Raw genomic sequence first — 15,031 nt, 5'->3', positions numbered from 1 at the left:
CAAAGTGGTTGTCTGAGGAGGCTTTACAAATAGCAGAAGAAAGAAGAGAAGCAAAAGGCAAAGGACAAAGGGAAAGATACCCAACTGAATACAGAGTTCCAGACAATAGCAAGGAGAGTTAAGAAGGCCTTCTTAAATGAAAAATGCAAAGACATAGAGGAAAGCAACAGAATGGGAAATACTAGAGATTTCTTCAAGAAAACTGGCGATATGAAGGAAGCATTTCATGTAAGGATGGACACAATAAAGGACAGAAACGATAAGGACCTAATTGAAGCAGAACAGATTAAGAAGAGGTGGCAAGAATACACAGAAGACTTATACAAGAAAGGTCTAAATGACTCAGATAACCACAACGGTGTGGTCACTCACCTAGAGCTGGATATCCTGGAATGTGAAGTCAAGTGGGCTTCAGGAACAATTACTACAAGTATAGCTAGTGGAAGTAATGGAATTCCAGCTGAGCTATTTCAAATTCTAAAAGATGATGCTGTTAAAGTGCTGCACTCAATATGTCAGCAAATTTGGAAAATCCAGCAGTGGCCACAGGACTGCAAAAGGTCAGTTTTCATCCAAATCCCAAAGACAGGCAATGCCAAAGAATTTTCAAACTACCAAATAACTGCACTAATTTCACATGCTAGCAAGATTATGTTCAAAATCCTTCAAGCTAGGATTCAGCAGTACATGAACCTAGAAATTCCCAGATGTACAAGCTGGGTTTCAAAGAGGCAGAGGAACCAGATGTCAAATTGACAACATTTGTTGGATCATGGAGAAAACAAGGGAATTCCAAAAAAATCTGCTTCATTGACTACAATAAAGATTTTGACTGTATAGATCATAACAAATTGTGGAAAATTCTTAAAAAGATAAGAGTACAAGACCACCTTAACTATCTCCTGAGAAGCCTGTATGGGGGTCAAGAAGCAATAGAACCAGGACAACAAATTGGTTCCAAATTGGAAACTACAAGACTATATATTGTCACCCTGCTTATTTAAATTCTATGCAGAGTGCATCATGTAAATGCCAGGCTGGATGAATCACAAGCTGGAATCAAGATTGCTGGAAGAAATATCTGCAACCTCAGATATGCAGATGATACCACTCTAATGGCAGAAAGTGAAGAGGAACTAAAGGGCCTCTTGATGAGGGTGAAAGAGAGAGAAAAAGCTGGCTTGAAACTCAACATACAAAAAACGAAGATCATGGCACCCAGTCCCACCACTTCCTGGCAAATGGAAGGGGGAAAAGTGGATGAAGTGACAGATTTTATATTCTTGAGCTCCAAAATCACTATGGACAGTGATTGCAGCCATGAAATTAAAAGACATTTGCTCCTTGGGAGGAAAGCTATGACAAAACTGGACGGCATATTAAAAAGCAGAGATATCACTTTGCTGTCAAAGGTCAGTATTGTCAAAACTATGGTTTTTCCAGTAGTCATGTACAGATGTGAGTTGGACCATATAGAAGGCTAAATGTCAAAGAACTGATGCTTTTGAACTGTGGTGTTGGAGAAGACTCTTGAGAGTCTCTTGGACTGGAAGAACTTCAAACCAGTCAATCCTAAAGGAAATCAACCCTGTTTATTCATTGGAAGGACTGATGTGAAGTTCTAATACTTTGGCCACCTGATGCAAAGAGCTGACTCACTGGAAAAGACTGTGATGCTGGGAAAGATTGAAAGCAAAAGGAGAAGGGGGTGGCAGATGATGAGATAGTTAGATAGCATCACCTACTCAATGAACATGAATCTGAGCAAACTCTGGGAATTAGTCGAAGACAGGAGCATGGTGTGCTACAGTCCACGGGGTCACAAAGAGACATGACTTAGTGACTGAACAACAATAACAATATATAAAATAGATAATCAACAAGGACCTATTGCATAGCACAGAGAACTCTACTCAATATTCTATAATGACCAAAATGGGGAAAAAATTCTGCAAAAGAATATATATATATATATTTATATGTATATGTATATGTAATGTATAACTGAATCACTTTGCTGTATACTCGAAACTAACATAACGTTGTAAATCAACTAGAATCCAATATAAAATAAAAGTTTAAAAATGCCACTGCTTTTTGATATATTGACTTTGTATACCACAACCTTGCTGCTGCTGCTCCTGCTAAGTCACTTCAGTCATGTCCGACTCTGTGTGACCCCATAGACGGCAGCCCACCAGGCTCCCCCATCCCTGGGATTCTCCAGGCAAGAACACTGGAGTGGGTTGCCATTTCCTTCTCCAACGCATGAAAGTGAAAAATGAAAGTGAAGTCACTCAGTCGTGTCCGACTCTTTGCGACCCCATGGACTGCAGCCTACCAAGCTCCTCCGTCCATGGGATCTTCCAGGCAAGAGTACTAGAGTGGGGTGCCATCGTGTTCTCTGACAACCTTGCTGAATTTGTTAATTTGTTATCACTTTAATAAGATGTGGTTTTTCATACAGATTCTTAGGACTTTCTACATACGTGATTACATTATTTGCAAATATAGACAGTTTTACTTTTTTAAAAAGCAACAGAAGTATTTGGCAATTCCCCATTGCCTTTTATGATAGATCTGCAGAGGTAATTCCAACCAAGGGCAAGCTAAAAACATTCTTTAAAGTTTCCACAGACAGAGACCAGGATGAGAGGAAAAAGCAAGTTTCATGGTAGCTGATACCTATCCTTTCTTGGTCAACCCTAAATACTATCCTAGCTTACCTCCAAGATGTCCTAGAAGGTCTTTGGAGGTAAAGGATGGGCGTTCAGAAGGGAGTCGCTGCTCCTGGAAGTGAAGACACAATGCAGATTTTGCAGTAAGGTGGAGTAGATTGCAGAACATCTCCTGTTTCATGCTAACAATCACCAAATTAGCTCTCAGAAGTCCTCTTTACGAAGATTCTTCTCTTTGCTATATTTTAGGATGGAAATATGAAAAGGTAATGTGTTTTAAAAAGTGGTCTAGCACATTTACAGCAAAGTCAACACTAAAATCTTCTCTCCAATTCAGTTTTCTCCCTTGGAATTCTTTTACCTATTCTGGAGAAGATCAGACTCTGCTCACTGGCTAAGAATTTTAAGAGATCACCTAATTGGAAGCATTTATCACACTAGGCCTAATAAAGCCTCGCTCAGGAAAACATTGCCTTAAAAGACTGAGTTCTCAAGACAATTGCTAGAAAGTCACTGCTTATTGTAAACTGCCTCCTGCAACTCACTAGATGGTTTGACATTATCCTCAATGATCTTCCCCCAAATGTCTAGTTCTCCATGTAACGAGCCCCAGGATTATTTGATGCTTACTTTAGCACATTTCTACAGGGTAAGTGATGGGCTATTATTTGCAGTACAATGAATTGAAAGTAGAGTACTTTTGCACCGTAAGTACATTTCTACTTTGACCATAATGGTTGTACTCGGCACCGCTATGAAACTTAAACAAATAATAATAAAGTTAGATTATTTTTTTCTCATCTTCCTTAAGAAGGCAATAAAAGGATGGAAAGCCATTGTGTTGTAACTGGAAAATTAATCACATCAAATATTCTCATACTAATCAAGTTATAAGCCTGGAATTGGCTTATATAAAACAGATGTTTACAATTCTTATTCTCCTTTGGTACAAATGTCAAGAGAAGAAAGAACAGCATAACTCTTTCATGGCGTGCTTAGCGGAATAGAACATTCTACTTTTACATTTTTAATGAAGCCACAAAGCTTGTGGCCAGCCAGGGGGACAGAAGAGGGAAAAGCACTGGGACTGAGTCTTCTACCCTGTGTAAGCCAAACCCCTGTTGTCTGTTACGGAATGGGAAGTATGCTGCCTAAGGAAGAGGGAACATGTGTCTGGTGGTTTGTCCAAAGGGAGCCTCCCTTTTGGCCCAGCCTCTGTCCTAGTTCTCTAGGACTCAGAACTCTGGTTTGCATTTCAATGGTGAGCTCTTCATAAGGACCTCAGCTATCCACCCCCACCCCTAAAATAGACCAAGAGACCTACAAGCTGTCATCAGACTACCTGGGGAGAACTTTTGAAAGCTTAACTGAACACTTAATGGAGGAGAGAGGCTTGAATCAAGAATGTCTAAGCTTCCCTTTCTGGGGGGAAAAAAAAAAAGAAATTAAAATTTATTCTCAGTGACCTTTCTCCAGATGTCCTTTCAAACCTCCATCCCCTCTCACAGAAAGCATCTGTCCCTATAAAGCCAGGGCAAAAAAGCCAGTCTTTTCTGCTCCTTTATCTCAATTCAAATGCCAGAAAAGATTTTAGAGAGTATCTTTCTACTCCAGGGTCTTCATTTTACAGAGAGAAAACTGAGTCCCAGAGAGTGACTTGTCCAAGGTCTCATAAAATTTTGAAGTAGGGCTTGGAAGTATATTTTAGACCCATAATTATCAGTTTTCTACCTCACTAGCTATATTAGCTAATATTTATTGAGTATTTAAGTACTTTTTATGTATGAACACAGCTAACCGCCTTCAGTTCTCATTCCGAAACTATGAGGTGTTTAACATAATGACCCCCATTTCACAGAAGAGGAAATTAAAGATTAAATTCACATAAAGAGGTTAGATCATCTGGCCTGGTTCTCTATTTGATTTTCATTCTTCTCTTCACTTTTATTCTCTTCCTTTTGCCTTCAGTCCACATTTTTCCTATTATTTTACAGTAAAATTGAAAATTTTAATAATCACACTTTGAAGTAATTACCATATAGTATATTTCAAAGTTTTATTAGTAATATAATGAAAAACACTTTACTGGCCTTTTCGGAGGAGAAAAAAAGATACTAAAATCTTGATTTCTTTTGCTTTGTCCATTATCCATTAAGCAGTCTTTGGATGCTTATTATTATATGTATATAATGAGCTTTTCCTGCCCCTAAGCCTAGTTCTGAGCTTTCTCCCTCATTATGTATTGATTCAAACTAATTTTATATTTTTCCCATGATTCCATGAATTCCTTGAGAATAAGGGCTTGAAGGCCAGAGGAGAAGGGGACGACAGAGGATGAGATGGTTGGATGGCATCACCAACTCAATGGACATGAGTTTGAGTAAACTCTGGGAGTTGGTGATAGACAGGGAGGCCTGGCGTGCTGCAGTCCATGGGGTCACAAAGAGCCAGACATGACTGAACGACTGAACTGAACCGTAGGGCTATATTGGGGTCATCTTCACAGACACATCGTGCTCGACATGCAGTAGGAATTCAATAATGTTTCTTTAATGAACTGCTGAATTCATAATGGTTAATAATAATGACAACAGTAATAACAATTGCCATCTAAGGGATATTTTAACCATGTTCTTGTCACATAAGTGAAATAAAAACATTCAATATTCACAATGATCTTGTAAGATAAATATTTCTATAACCATTTCAAAGATGAACAAACTAAGAATGGAAAGCAATTTGCCCAAAATCACATTTGTAGTACATGGTACATCTAGGAGTTAAACCCAAGTCTTTTAGGACTCTTTCCAATATACTTCATCACTATCATGCAAAATAATTTCATTATTAGCCTGAACCTGACATTTCTAGGAAAAATAAATGTTCTGCAAAGAAAATTATGTATCTAAGGCCAACTTATGTATTTAAATTATCTTGCTTATATGAATCTATCATTATTTAACTTCAGATGATAGTCCAAGAGTTGTAAAAGTGAGGACAATTTAGCAGGATGTAGTTTTTTGGGGGAAAAAAAGCAGCTCTTAAGAAAAGGGAATAGTGTGAAGCTGTGACTATTTTATTTAGCTACTCATCTGTTTATTAGAAACATCTATCATTGCCTGTGACCAGTTTCTATTAATGACAAGAGAAAGACCAATATTCTAACATCAATTTATTTGATTCTGAAGAATAAGAAAAGGTATTAGAGTATAGCTCAGATGGTAGACATAACCCATTTTCTGTTTTCACTTCTAGTCTAACTACAGTTTATTTTTAGGGATGAAACTTTTTATCTCTTTTTGCAGACCTCCCTTCCATGTTTTCAAATAGGGATTTTCCCTAGGCTAAGGTTTTGATTATAAAGAGTCCCAGAATTCAGGGAGGGAAGAGAGCTTTGAAAATCAGAAAACACCTACTATTTTAGACAGCTGGGAATCTCTCCTAACTTCAGAGGAAGACATTCTAACCTTCTATCTTACATTCCAACATTCAGTAACTCTCTTGATCAGAATGTTTTCCTTACGTTTCTTCTAACATAAGTTAAGCCTTTTTCTTCTTGTTCTGTTTTCAGAAGAACTACAGCTGGTCACATCCCTCCAAATGTTTTTTTTCTCTATCAATTCATGGAAAGGGAAAGGTATTGGCTTCAATAATAAGCACTTGGATATAGGCTTTCTGCCTTTATTAAAAAAAAAAACAAACACTTTAGCACTATTGAAATCATGTTAATCAAATATGATAAATAATTCCAAGTTCCTTTGAAGAAATAAGGGAATATATGATAAAAATCAATCTTTCTTTCCTTTTAATTTTCACCCTAAAATCAGTTTAAAATTAAATTTTTTCTTTTTAATTAAAAAGAAGGTTATGGTGATACTGTGGTGAGAGACTAGAAAATGAATCAGTTTAACTTGATACACATACAAATAAATACATGTGAAAATATTTATAGAGATGTGTATATATGCAGGCAGGCTTTCCAGGCAGCACTAGTGATAAAGGACCCACCTGTCAATGCAGGAGACATAAGGGATGTGGATTTGATCCCTGGGTTGGAAAGATCCCCTGGAGGAGGGTATGGCAACCCACTCCAGTATTCTTACCTGGAGAATCCCATGGACAGAGGAGCCTGGCAGGTCCATGGGGTTGCAAAGAGTCAGACAGTACTGAAGCAATTCTGCACACATATTTATATGCAGGCTAATGTACACATATGTATTTCCTTGCTCAGTCAGCAGAGAGGGCCTACAAGCAATGATACTCCAACAGCAATGGACAAACTTAGTGCCCAAATCTTGGTTCCTTTCTTTCTTTTTGGCCACAGAGCATGCATGTGGGATCTTAGTTCCCCAATTGGGGATTGAACTCGCGTCCCCTGCTTGGGAGCACGGAGTTTTTTAACCACTGCATCACCAAGGAAGTCCCCCAAATCTTGGTTTCTAATGGAAATTTCCAATAAAAAGGAACCAGGGCTCCTTAGAGAAATGGCTGATTATAAGGCTGGAACAGAAAATACACAAGATGAGCTTAGAGTATCTTGCTGCTGCTGCTGCTGCTGCTAAGTCGCTTCAGTCGTGTCCGACTCTGTGTGACCCCATAGACAGCAGCCCACCAGGCTCCCCTGTCCCTGGGATTACTGGGTCATAAATGAAGGAAATGCAAAACAAACAAAAAAGGTACACACACACACACAATAATAGTTTATGTCAAAGGGACATGGAAGCCAACTGAAAGAACTCCTAGTGTCTAAACTGAAACAATTTGAGCAGCAAAACATAATACTAAATTACAACCCAAAGTATAAAATTATTCTTCAGTCCATAAGGATACAAATAAATAACTGGATAAAAAAACAAACAAGGGGTTCTTCTACCATGCAGAAGAATTCCAAATAATATATGTAGAAACACCACCCTCAAGGAGAAGGAAGATAAATACTCACCCCTTAAATGAAGTAACTTGCTCCTCAAAAATACAGTAAAGAAAGGGGGAAAATACAGAGTAGAAACCTGGTCAACATTAAGTCCACCAGGTGATCAAGGTTAATTAACATCAACAATGATAAGTCATGTTGTTAGTATGTATTCTTAATGAGATGAGATTAGCATTTGTCATCTTCCTTCCAAGAATCCCCCCAAGAATTCTTGTCATAGACTAGATAAGTCTAATGTGCAATTTGGTATCTGGATGGGATCCTGATGTAAACAAGAAGCATTCAGTAAAAATCTAGCAAATATGAATGAAGTATGGTAGAGTTTAATTAATATTTAGTTAATGCTGGTCACTGCAGATGGTGACTGCAGCCACAAAATTAAAAGATGCTTACTCCTAGGAAAAAAAGCTATGACAAACATAGATAACACATTAAAAAGCAGAGACATCACTTGGCTGACTGAGGTCCATATAGTCAAAGCTGTGGTTTTTCCAGTAGTCTTGTACAGATGTGAGAGTTGGACCATAAAGAAGGCTGAGCACCAAAGAATTGATGCTTTTGAATTGTGGAGCTTAAGAAAGACTCTTGAGAGTCCCTTGGAGTACAAGGAGATCAAACCAGGCAATCCTAAATATAAATCAACCCTGAATATTCATTGGAGGGACTGATGTTGAAGCTTAAACTCCAATACTTTGGCCAACTGATGTGAAGAGCCAACTCATTGGAAAAGATCTTGATGCTGGGAAATACTAAGGGCAGGAGGAGAAGGGAATGACAGAGAATGAGGTGGTTGGATGGTATCACCAACTCAATGGACATGAGTTTGAGCAAGCCCTGGGAGATAGTGAAGGACAGGGAAATATGGTGTGCTGCAGTCCATGGGGTTGCAAAGATTTGGACACAGCTTGGCAACTGAACAATGAACAACAACAGCAATGTTAGTTCACTCAGTTCAGTTCAGTTCAGTTCAGTCGCTCAGTCATGTCCGACTCTTTGCAACCCCATGAATTGCAGCACACCAGGCCTCCCTGTCCATCACGGAGCTCACTCAAACTCATGTCCATCGAGTCAGTGATGCCATCCAGCCATCTCATCCTCTGTCGTCCCCTTCTCCTCCTGCCCCCAATCCCTCCCAGCATCAGAGTCTTTTCCAATGAGTCAACTCTTCGCATGAGGTGGCCAAAGTACTGGAGTTTCAGCTTTAGCATCATTCCTTCCAAAGAAATCCCAGGACTGATCTCCTTTAGAATGGACTGGTTGGATCTCCTTGCAGTCCAAGGGACTCTCAAGAGTCTTCTCCAACACCACAGTTAATTAGCATCAATTCTTCGGCGCTCAGCTATCTTCACAGTCTGCGGGGAGCTGCCCGTGAGAATGGGGTCCTTTGTTTAAAGGACACAGCTCTGGGAGCTGCCTCAGTCCTTGAGGGTTTGCTTGCAAACATAGCTCTCTGTCCCGCCACCCCAGAGATTAGGCGATTATTTACTGCAGACACCTGGAGTTCTGGACAAACTTCTCACGCACAGAGAAATGTTATCTGGTGTAAGAAATAATAACAGGGTGCCATTCCCATGCTCTCAAGATTTCTTGTGACTTTTTGTATGATGTATAGGTCAACCAAAAAATGTTAGCTGTCTTGTCTTTCTCACGCTCTCCTGTATAAATATAAGATGCTGAATAAAGTCGTGGTCAGACTGCGTCCCTTCATGGAGAAATGTCTGTCTGAACCTCTCGACCCCATCTTTGCTGTAGTTTGCTGTAGTTTTCTTTCTCAGCCGCGCCATGCACATTCTCGGGACCTGATCGACTTTGCCGGCTGGCACCGGCAGATGGCGCCCGAACAGGGACTCGGGAATCGGAGCGCGACGATGGCCGCTGCCCGCCAAGATCGAGGTAAGTAACAAGGAATTCCTAGTTAATTAAAGTAAAGGGCAGGGAGTGTTATTGTTGAGAGTAATAAATCATTTGACAAGGCAATAGCCACCAGTTATTTGTACGTATGTTGAAAACTATGTTAAAAGTTAGGGGAATTCATGTAGATAAGTTACAGCTAGAGAAGTTTTTACTTTTTATAAAAGACGTTTGTCCCTGGTTTCCAGAGGAAGGAACAGTTAGTCTGGAAACTTGGAAAAAAGTAGGAAAACAATTGCAGGCATATTATTCCTTACATGGTCCCAATCGTGTCCCTGTGGATGCTTTTTCTTTGTGGACTCTCATAAGAGACTGTCTGGATTCTGAACATGAGGGGCATAAAATTCAAACGGCCCTCAAGGATTCCACAGAACCCGAAGTTGCAGAGCCTTCCGCCCCTCCGCCTGAGCCACTTTATGCTGTGCCTGAGGGAACAGCTTGTAAGGCTGGAGGGAATGATGATGTGTTAAGCTCTGATGAACAGGAAGAGTTAAATGAACAAGCAGCTCAGTACCATAGACAGGATATGCCTTGGGAGATGATGGTTAACATGCAATCCCCCTTGGGAAAAGGGGAATTAAAGCATTCAGGGCTTTCTGAAGAACAGCTGGAGAATTTAATTCAGAAAATTGTTATAGCAGTAAAAAAGGAGGCACAGGGAGACTCCCACTCCAGCCAACCTGTGCCTCCAGCATGTCCTCCCTCGGTTCTTGCTGGGCTCGATCCACTTCCACCTTTCGTAGAACCGCAAGAGCTTATATCTATCCCTGCTTCTTTGCCCAGTGAAAACATAAAAATTAGAAGTGAGATATTATTATCTCCTCTTCAACAAGCGATTAAGTGAGCTAATGAAGAAGGAGAACATATTCCCAGGTTTTCAGGAATCTATCCAGTATTTGAAAATGCTCAACAGCAGAGGTATTATGAACTGCTGCCCTTTAAGCAGCTAAAAGAGTTAAAAATGGCTTGTGCACAATACGGCCTGACTGCGCTGTTTACTCAGGCTATTATAGAGGCTTTAGGAAATCAAAATCTGCCACCTAATGATTGGAAACAGGTCGCTGGAGCTTGTTTATCTGGAGGAGATTATTTACTATGGAAATCTGAGTTTGCTGAGCAGTGTGGGATCACAGCCGATATCAATCGGCGACAGGGACTGAATACCACTTATGAAATGATGGTGGGAGAGGGAGATTATCGAGACACTAATAATCAACTTAATTATTTGCCTGGAGCCTACCCTCAGATTAGTGCTACAGCTCTGCGAGCATGGAAAAAACTTCCAAATTCTGATAAAAAGACTGAAGATTTATCTAAAATTCGCCAGGGGCCAGATGAACCGTATCAGGATTTTGTTGCCCACCTGCTTGAGGCAATTAGTAAAATGATAGGGGATGAGCAGGCAGGTGTTGGCTAAACAGCTTGCTTATGAGAATGCCAATTCGGCTTGTCAAGCTGCCCTGAGACCTTACAGGAAAAAGGGAGGCTTATCTGATTATGTACTGATTTGTGCCGATATCAGCCCTTCGTATGTTCAAGGCATAACTTTGGCCGCGGCATTACAAGGAAAGACAGTCAAAGAAGCACTGTATCAGCAACAAAAACGAGATAAGGGATAAAATTTTGCAATTTGCTCATTATCACCAATTTCTCTTCCCAAAAATCATTGTTTCTCAGCCCCTTGCCGACGCCCTAACTGTATTTACTGATGGCTCTTCTAAGGGAATAGCTAGTTTGATTATACAGGACAATACTGCCGCCTGGCGTACTAATTATAAGTCAGCTCAATAAGTAGAACTATTTGCCGTTTTTCAGGCTTTATTACAAATCTCTGCTCCATTTAATTTATATTCAGACAGTCAATATATCATAAGAGCCTTAAACACTACTGAGACTGTTCCATTTATTGGTACTCTGAATTCTACTATCCAAACTCTTTTTCGTGATATACAACATTTAATTTGTTCCAGAGTTAATAAATGCTATTTTGGTCATATTCGTGCTCACTCTGGACTTCCTGGACCTTTAGCACGAGGCAATGCTTTGGCTGATGAAGCTACACGTATATTTCCTTCATTGGAACAAATGGCAAAAACCTCCCACAGCTTACACCATCAAAACAGCAATAGCTTAAGACTTCAATTTGGCATTACTCGAGAAGCTGCCAGACAGATTGTTAAGCAATGTCAAACATGTCCTCAATTTTTTAGCGTCCCCCATTATGGAGTTAATCCCTGAGGATTGTTGCCAAACGACATATGGCAAATGGATGTTACTCATATTCCTGAATTTGGTAAACAAAAATTTGTTCATGTTACTATTGACACCTTCTCCAGCTTTTTACGTGCCTCTCTACAATCCGGAGAAGCTAGCAAACATTGTATAGCTCATTGCATTAAATGTTTTACTGTTATGGGAACCCCTAAAACCATAAAAACAGACAATGGTCCAGGATACACGGAAAAAATTTTCAACTATTTTGTACGCAATTGTCTATCTCACATAAAACAGGTATCCCTTATAATCCTCAAGGTCAAGGAATCATTGAACAGGCACATCAAACTCTCAAACATCAATTGCAAAAACTAAAGCGGGGGAATTGTATCTCAATACCCCCTCCAACTCTCTAAACCATGCTTTATTTGTTCTAAATTTTTTACAATTGGATATATGTGGCCGTTCAGCAGCACAGCGATTTTGGAACTTTCATGCGCAAACAATAAGACCTAAAGTCTTTTGGAAAGACCCACTTGTGGGAAAATGGTATGGACCAGATCCAGTAATAATTTGGGGACGAGGGCATGTTTGTGTTTTCCCACAGGATGCCGAAGCGCCGTGCTGGCTGCCAGAAAGGTTGGTACGCACGGCGGAGACAATCTCTAGTAAACCAGATGAGGAGATTGACGGTTCAAGAGCATGATGAATTACCATCTCGGCAACAACTTCAGGCATTGATGTGAGAGGCACAGAATCGTGTCGCTGTGCAGGGCGATTCGATACTGCCCTTAAGCTTCCTGATAACCTTATTAATTATCTTAAATCAGATTAATACTGCACACTCTGAAGAATATTCAAATACTTACTGGGCTTATTTTCCCGACCCTCCCCTTCTCCAACCGGTGGGCTGGGAGGGTCGGTCCATTCCCATATACACTAACGATACTGTAGCTTTGGGTGGTTTTTCAGATAAACATATTATTCCTAATCAAGTTAATTTCTCTTATCATGGAGTGTTTGATCGTTTACCTATCTGTCTGTCTAGATATTTTAATTCAACAGGATGTCTTTTTGTTGGGGAGTCAGGATATGCTGATTATGACAGTGGTTGGAGCCTATATATTCCTGGAGTAACAAAAGAATCTGGAACTCCTCAACGTCGCAATGGAACTGGTCCTTTAGATATCCCTTCCTGCGACTTTGGAACAAGGGGAAGAGTCACTGCTGCACCATGGAAACTGTGTCGAGATGGAACTGCTACGGTTTATAACATATTTGGGACAAATGAGTCACTGTGGGACTGGTCTCCAGACTCGGCCCGAAACCCTGGAGCTCAGGACAATAGAAACTTTGCATCCCGTATTTGGAACTTCGGCGGCTCTAAAGTGTTCCAAACAGAAATCTGGAAACTAGCTGCCGCCCTTGGATGTGAGGGTTCCTACCTTCAGGTGGGATCGAAAGTGAGACACGGTTATTTATGGAATCTCACCATGAGGTACCCTCGTGCATGTGTGCCTCACCCTTATGCTTTACTAGTAGGATCTGTAAAAATACAACCTGGGTTACGAAATTATGATGTAACTTGTAACAATTGTACCTTAACTAACTGCGTCAGGGGAATTACTAATCAAACTAGGGTTCTAGTCTTAAGACAGCCTGCTTTTGTTATGGTTCCTGTAAAGATTAATGGGTCTTGGTATGATGAAAGAGGACTTGAACTTTGGAGAGAAGTAGAGGGTGCTTTAATGCGTTATCGCAGGGGAATAGGATTAATATTTCTGGGATTTGTAGCTTTGGTAACCCTTATTGCCTCCTCCATTACTGCAGCCCTGACCCTGGCACACTCAGTGCAAACTGCAACTTTTGTTAATAATCTGGCACAAAATGTATCCGTTACCCTGGGGACTCAAGAGATTGACAAAAAGCTAGAGCATCAATTGAATGCCCTTTATGATGTTGTAAAATTTTTAGGTGAAGAGGTTCAAAGTATAAAGTTGAGATTACAGGTACAATGTCATGCGGATTTTCGATGGATCTGTGTTACCCCCAAAAAATATAATGATAGTATAACTGCTTGGGATAAGGTGAAAGCTCATTTAGAAGGTATTTGGCATAATGAAAATATTTCCTTAGATTTGCTGCATCTACATCAGGAAATAATGAACATTGAACATGCACCCAGACCTGATTTGGATGTTGCAAAAAGAGCTGAGTCTTTTGTTAAAGAACTTTTTCGACATGTACCTACCGTCAATAGTATTTGGTACTTGGGAGCAGCCATGGGAGGATTATTCTTAATAATTTTAACTGTTTTATTTATTGCACCTTGTTTAATTAAAAAACTTATTGATGATCTATGGATGATAAAGGCTTCCATCTATGGAAATGGTCTGCGGTTAAAGGAACATAAGTGTGCGCCTATATAAAAAGAAAGGGGGAGATGCGGGGAGCTGCCCGTGAGAACAGGGTCCTTTGTCTGAAGGACACAGCTCTGGGAGCTGCCTCAGTCCTTGAGGGTTTGCTTGCAAACATAGCTCTCTGTCCCGCCACCCCAGAGATTAGGCGATTATTTACTGCAGACACCTGGAGTTCTGGACAAACTTCTCACGCACAGAGAAATGTTATCTGGTGTAAGAAATAATAATAGGGTACCATTCCCATGCTCTCAAGATTTCTTGTGACTTTTTGTAAGATGTATAGGTCAACCAAAAAATGTTAACTGTCTTGTCTTTCTCACGCTCTCCTGTATAAATAAAAGATGCTGAATAAAGTCGTGGTCAGACTGCGTCCCTTCGTGGAGACGTGTCTGAACCTCTCGACCCCATCTTTGCTGTAGTTTGCTGTAGTTTTCTTTCTCAGCCACACCATGCATGTTCTCGGGACCTGATCAAATTTGCCGGCTGGCACCGGCAACAGTCCAACTCTCACATCCATATATGAACACTGGAAAAACCATAGCCTTGACTAGACAGACCTTTGTTTGCAAAGTAATGTCTCTGCTTTTCAATATGCTATCTAGGTTGGTCATAACTTTTCTTCCAAGGAGTAAGCAACTTTTAATTTCATGGATGCAGTCACCATCTACAGTGATTTTGGAGTCCAAAAAAATAAAGTCTGACACTGTTTCCACAGTTTTCCCATCTATTTCCCACGAAGTGATGGGACCAGATGTCATGATCTTCGTTTTCTGAATGTTGGGCTTTAAGTCAACTTTTTCACTCTCCTCTTTCACTTTCATCAAGAGGCTTTTTAGTTCCTCTTCACTTTCTGCCATAGTTGCAACAAATGTACC

At 40.2% G+C, this 15,031-nt stretch overlaps 1 protein-coding gene across 1 annotated transcript; it reads left to right on the top strand.

Moving 5' to 3' along the window:
- The first annotated feature begins 3,261 nt into the window (after positions 1 to 3,261).
- LOC129654319 (endogenous retrovirus group K member 13-1 Env polyprotein-like) lies at positions 3,262 to 14,563 on the top strand. Its single transcript, XM_055583810.1, has 4 exons — positions 3,262 to 3,327; positions 9,374 to 9,504; positions 12,344 to 12,478; positions 12,785 to 14,563. The coding sequence occupies exons 1-4, from the start codon at positions 3,262 to 3,264 to the stop codon at positions 14,163 to 14,165; spliced, it is 1,713 nt and encodes a 570-aa protein (XP_055439785.1). The 3' UTR covers positions 14,166 to 14,563.
- The last annotated feature ends 468 nt before the right edge of the window (positions 14,564 to 15,031 follow it).

The sequence above is a fragment of the Bubalus kerabau genome, chromosome 5, assembly GCF_029407905.1.
Source record: "Bubalus kerabau isolate K-KA32 ecotype Philippines breed swamp buffalo chromosome 5, PCC_UOA_SB_1v2, whole genome shotgun sequence".
NCBI lineage: Eukaryota > Metazoa > Chordata > Mammalia > Artiodactyla > Bovidae > Bubalus > Bubalus kerabau.
Note: the sequence above shows the minus strand (reverse complement) of the source record. Positions and strands in the feature narration are given on the sequence as shown.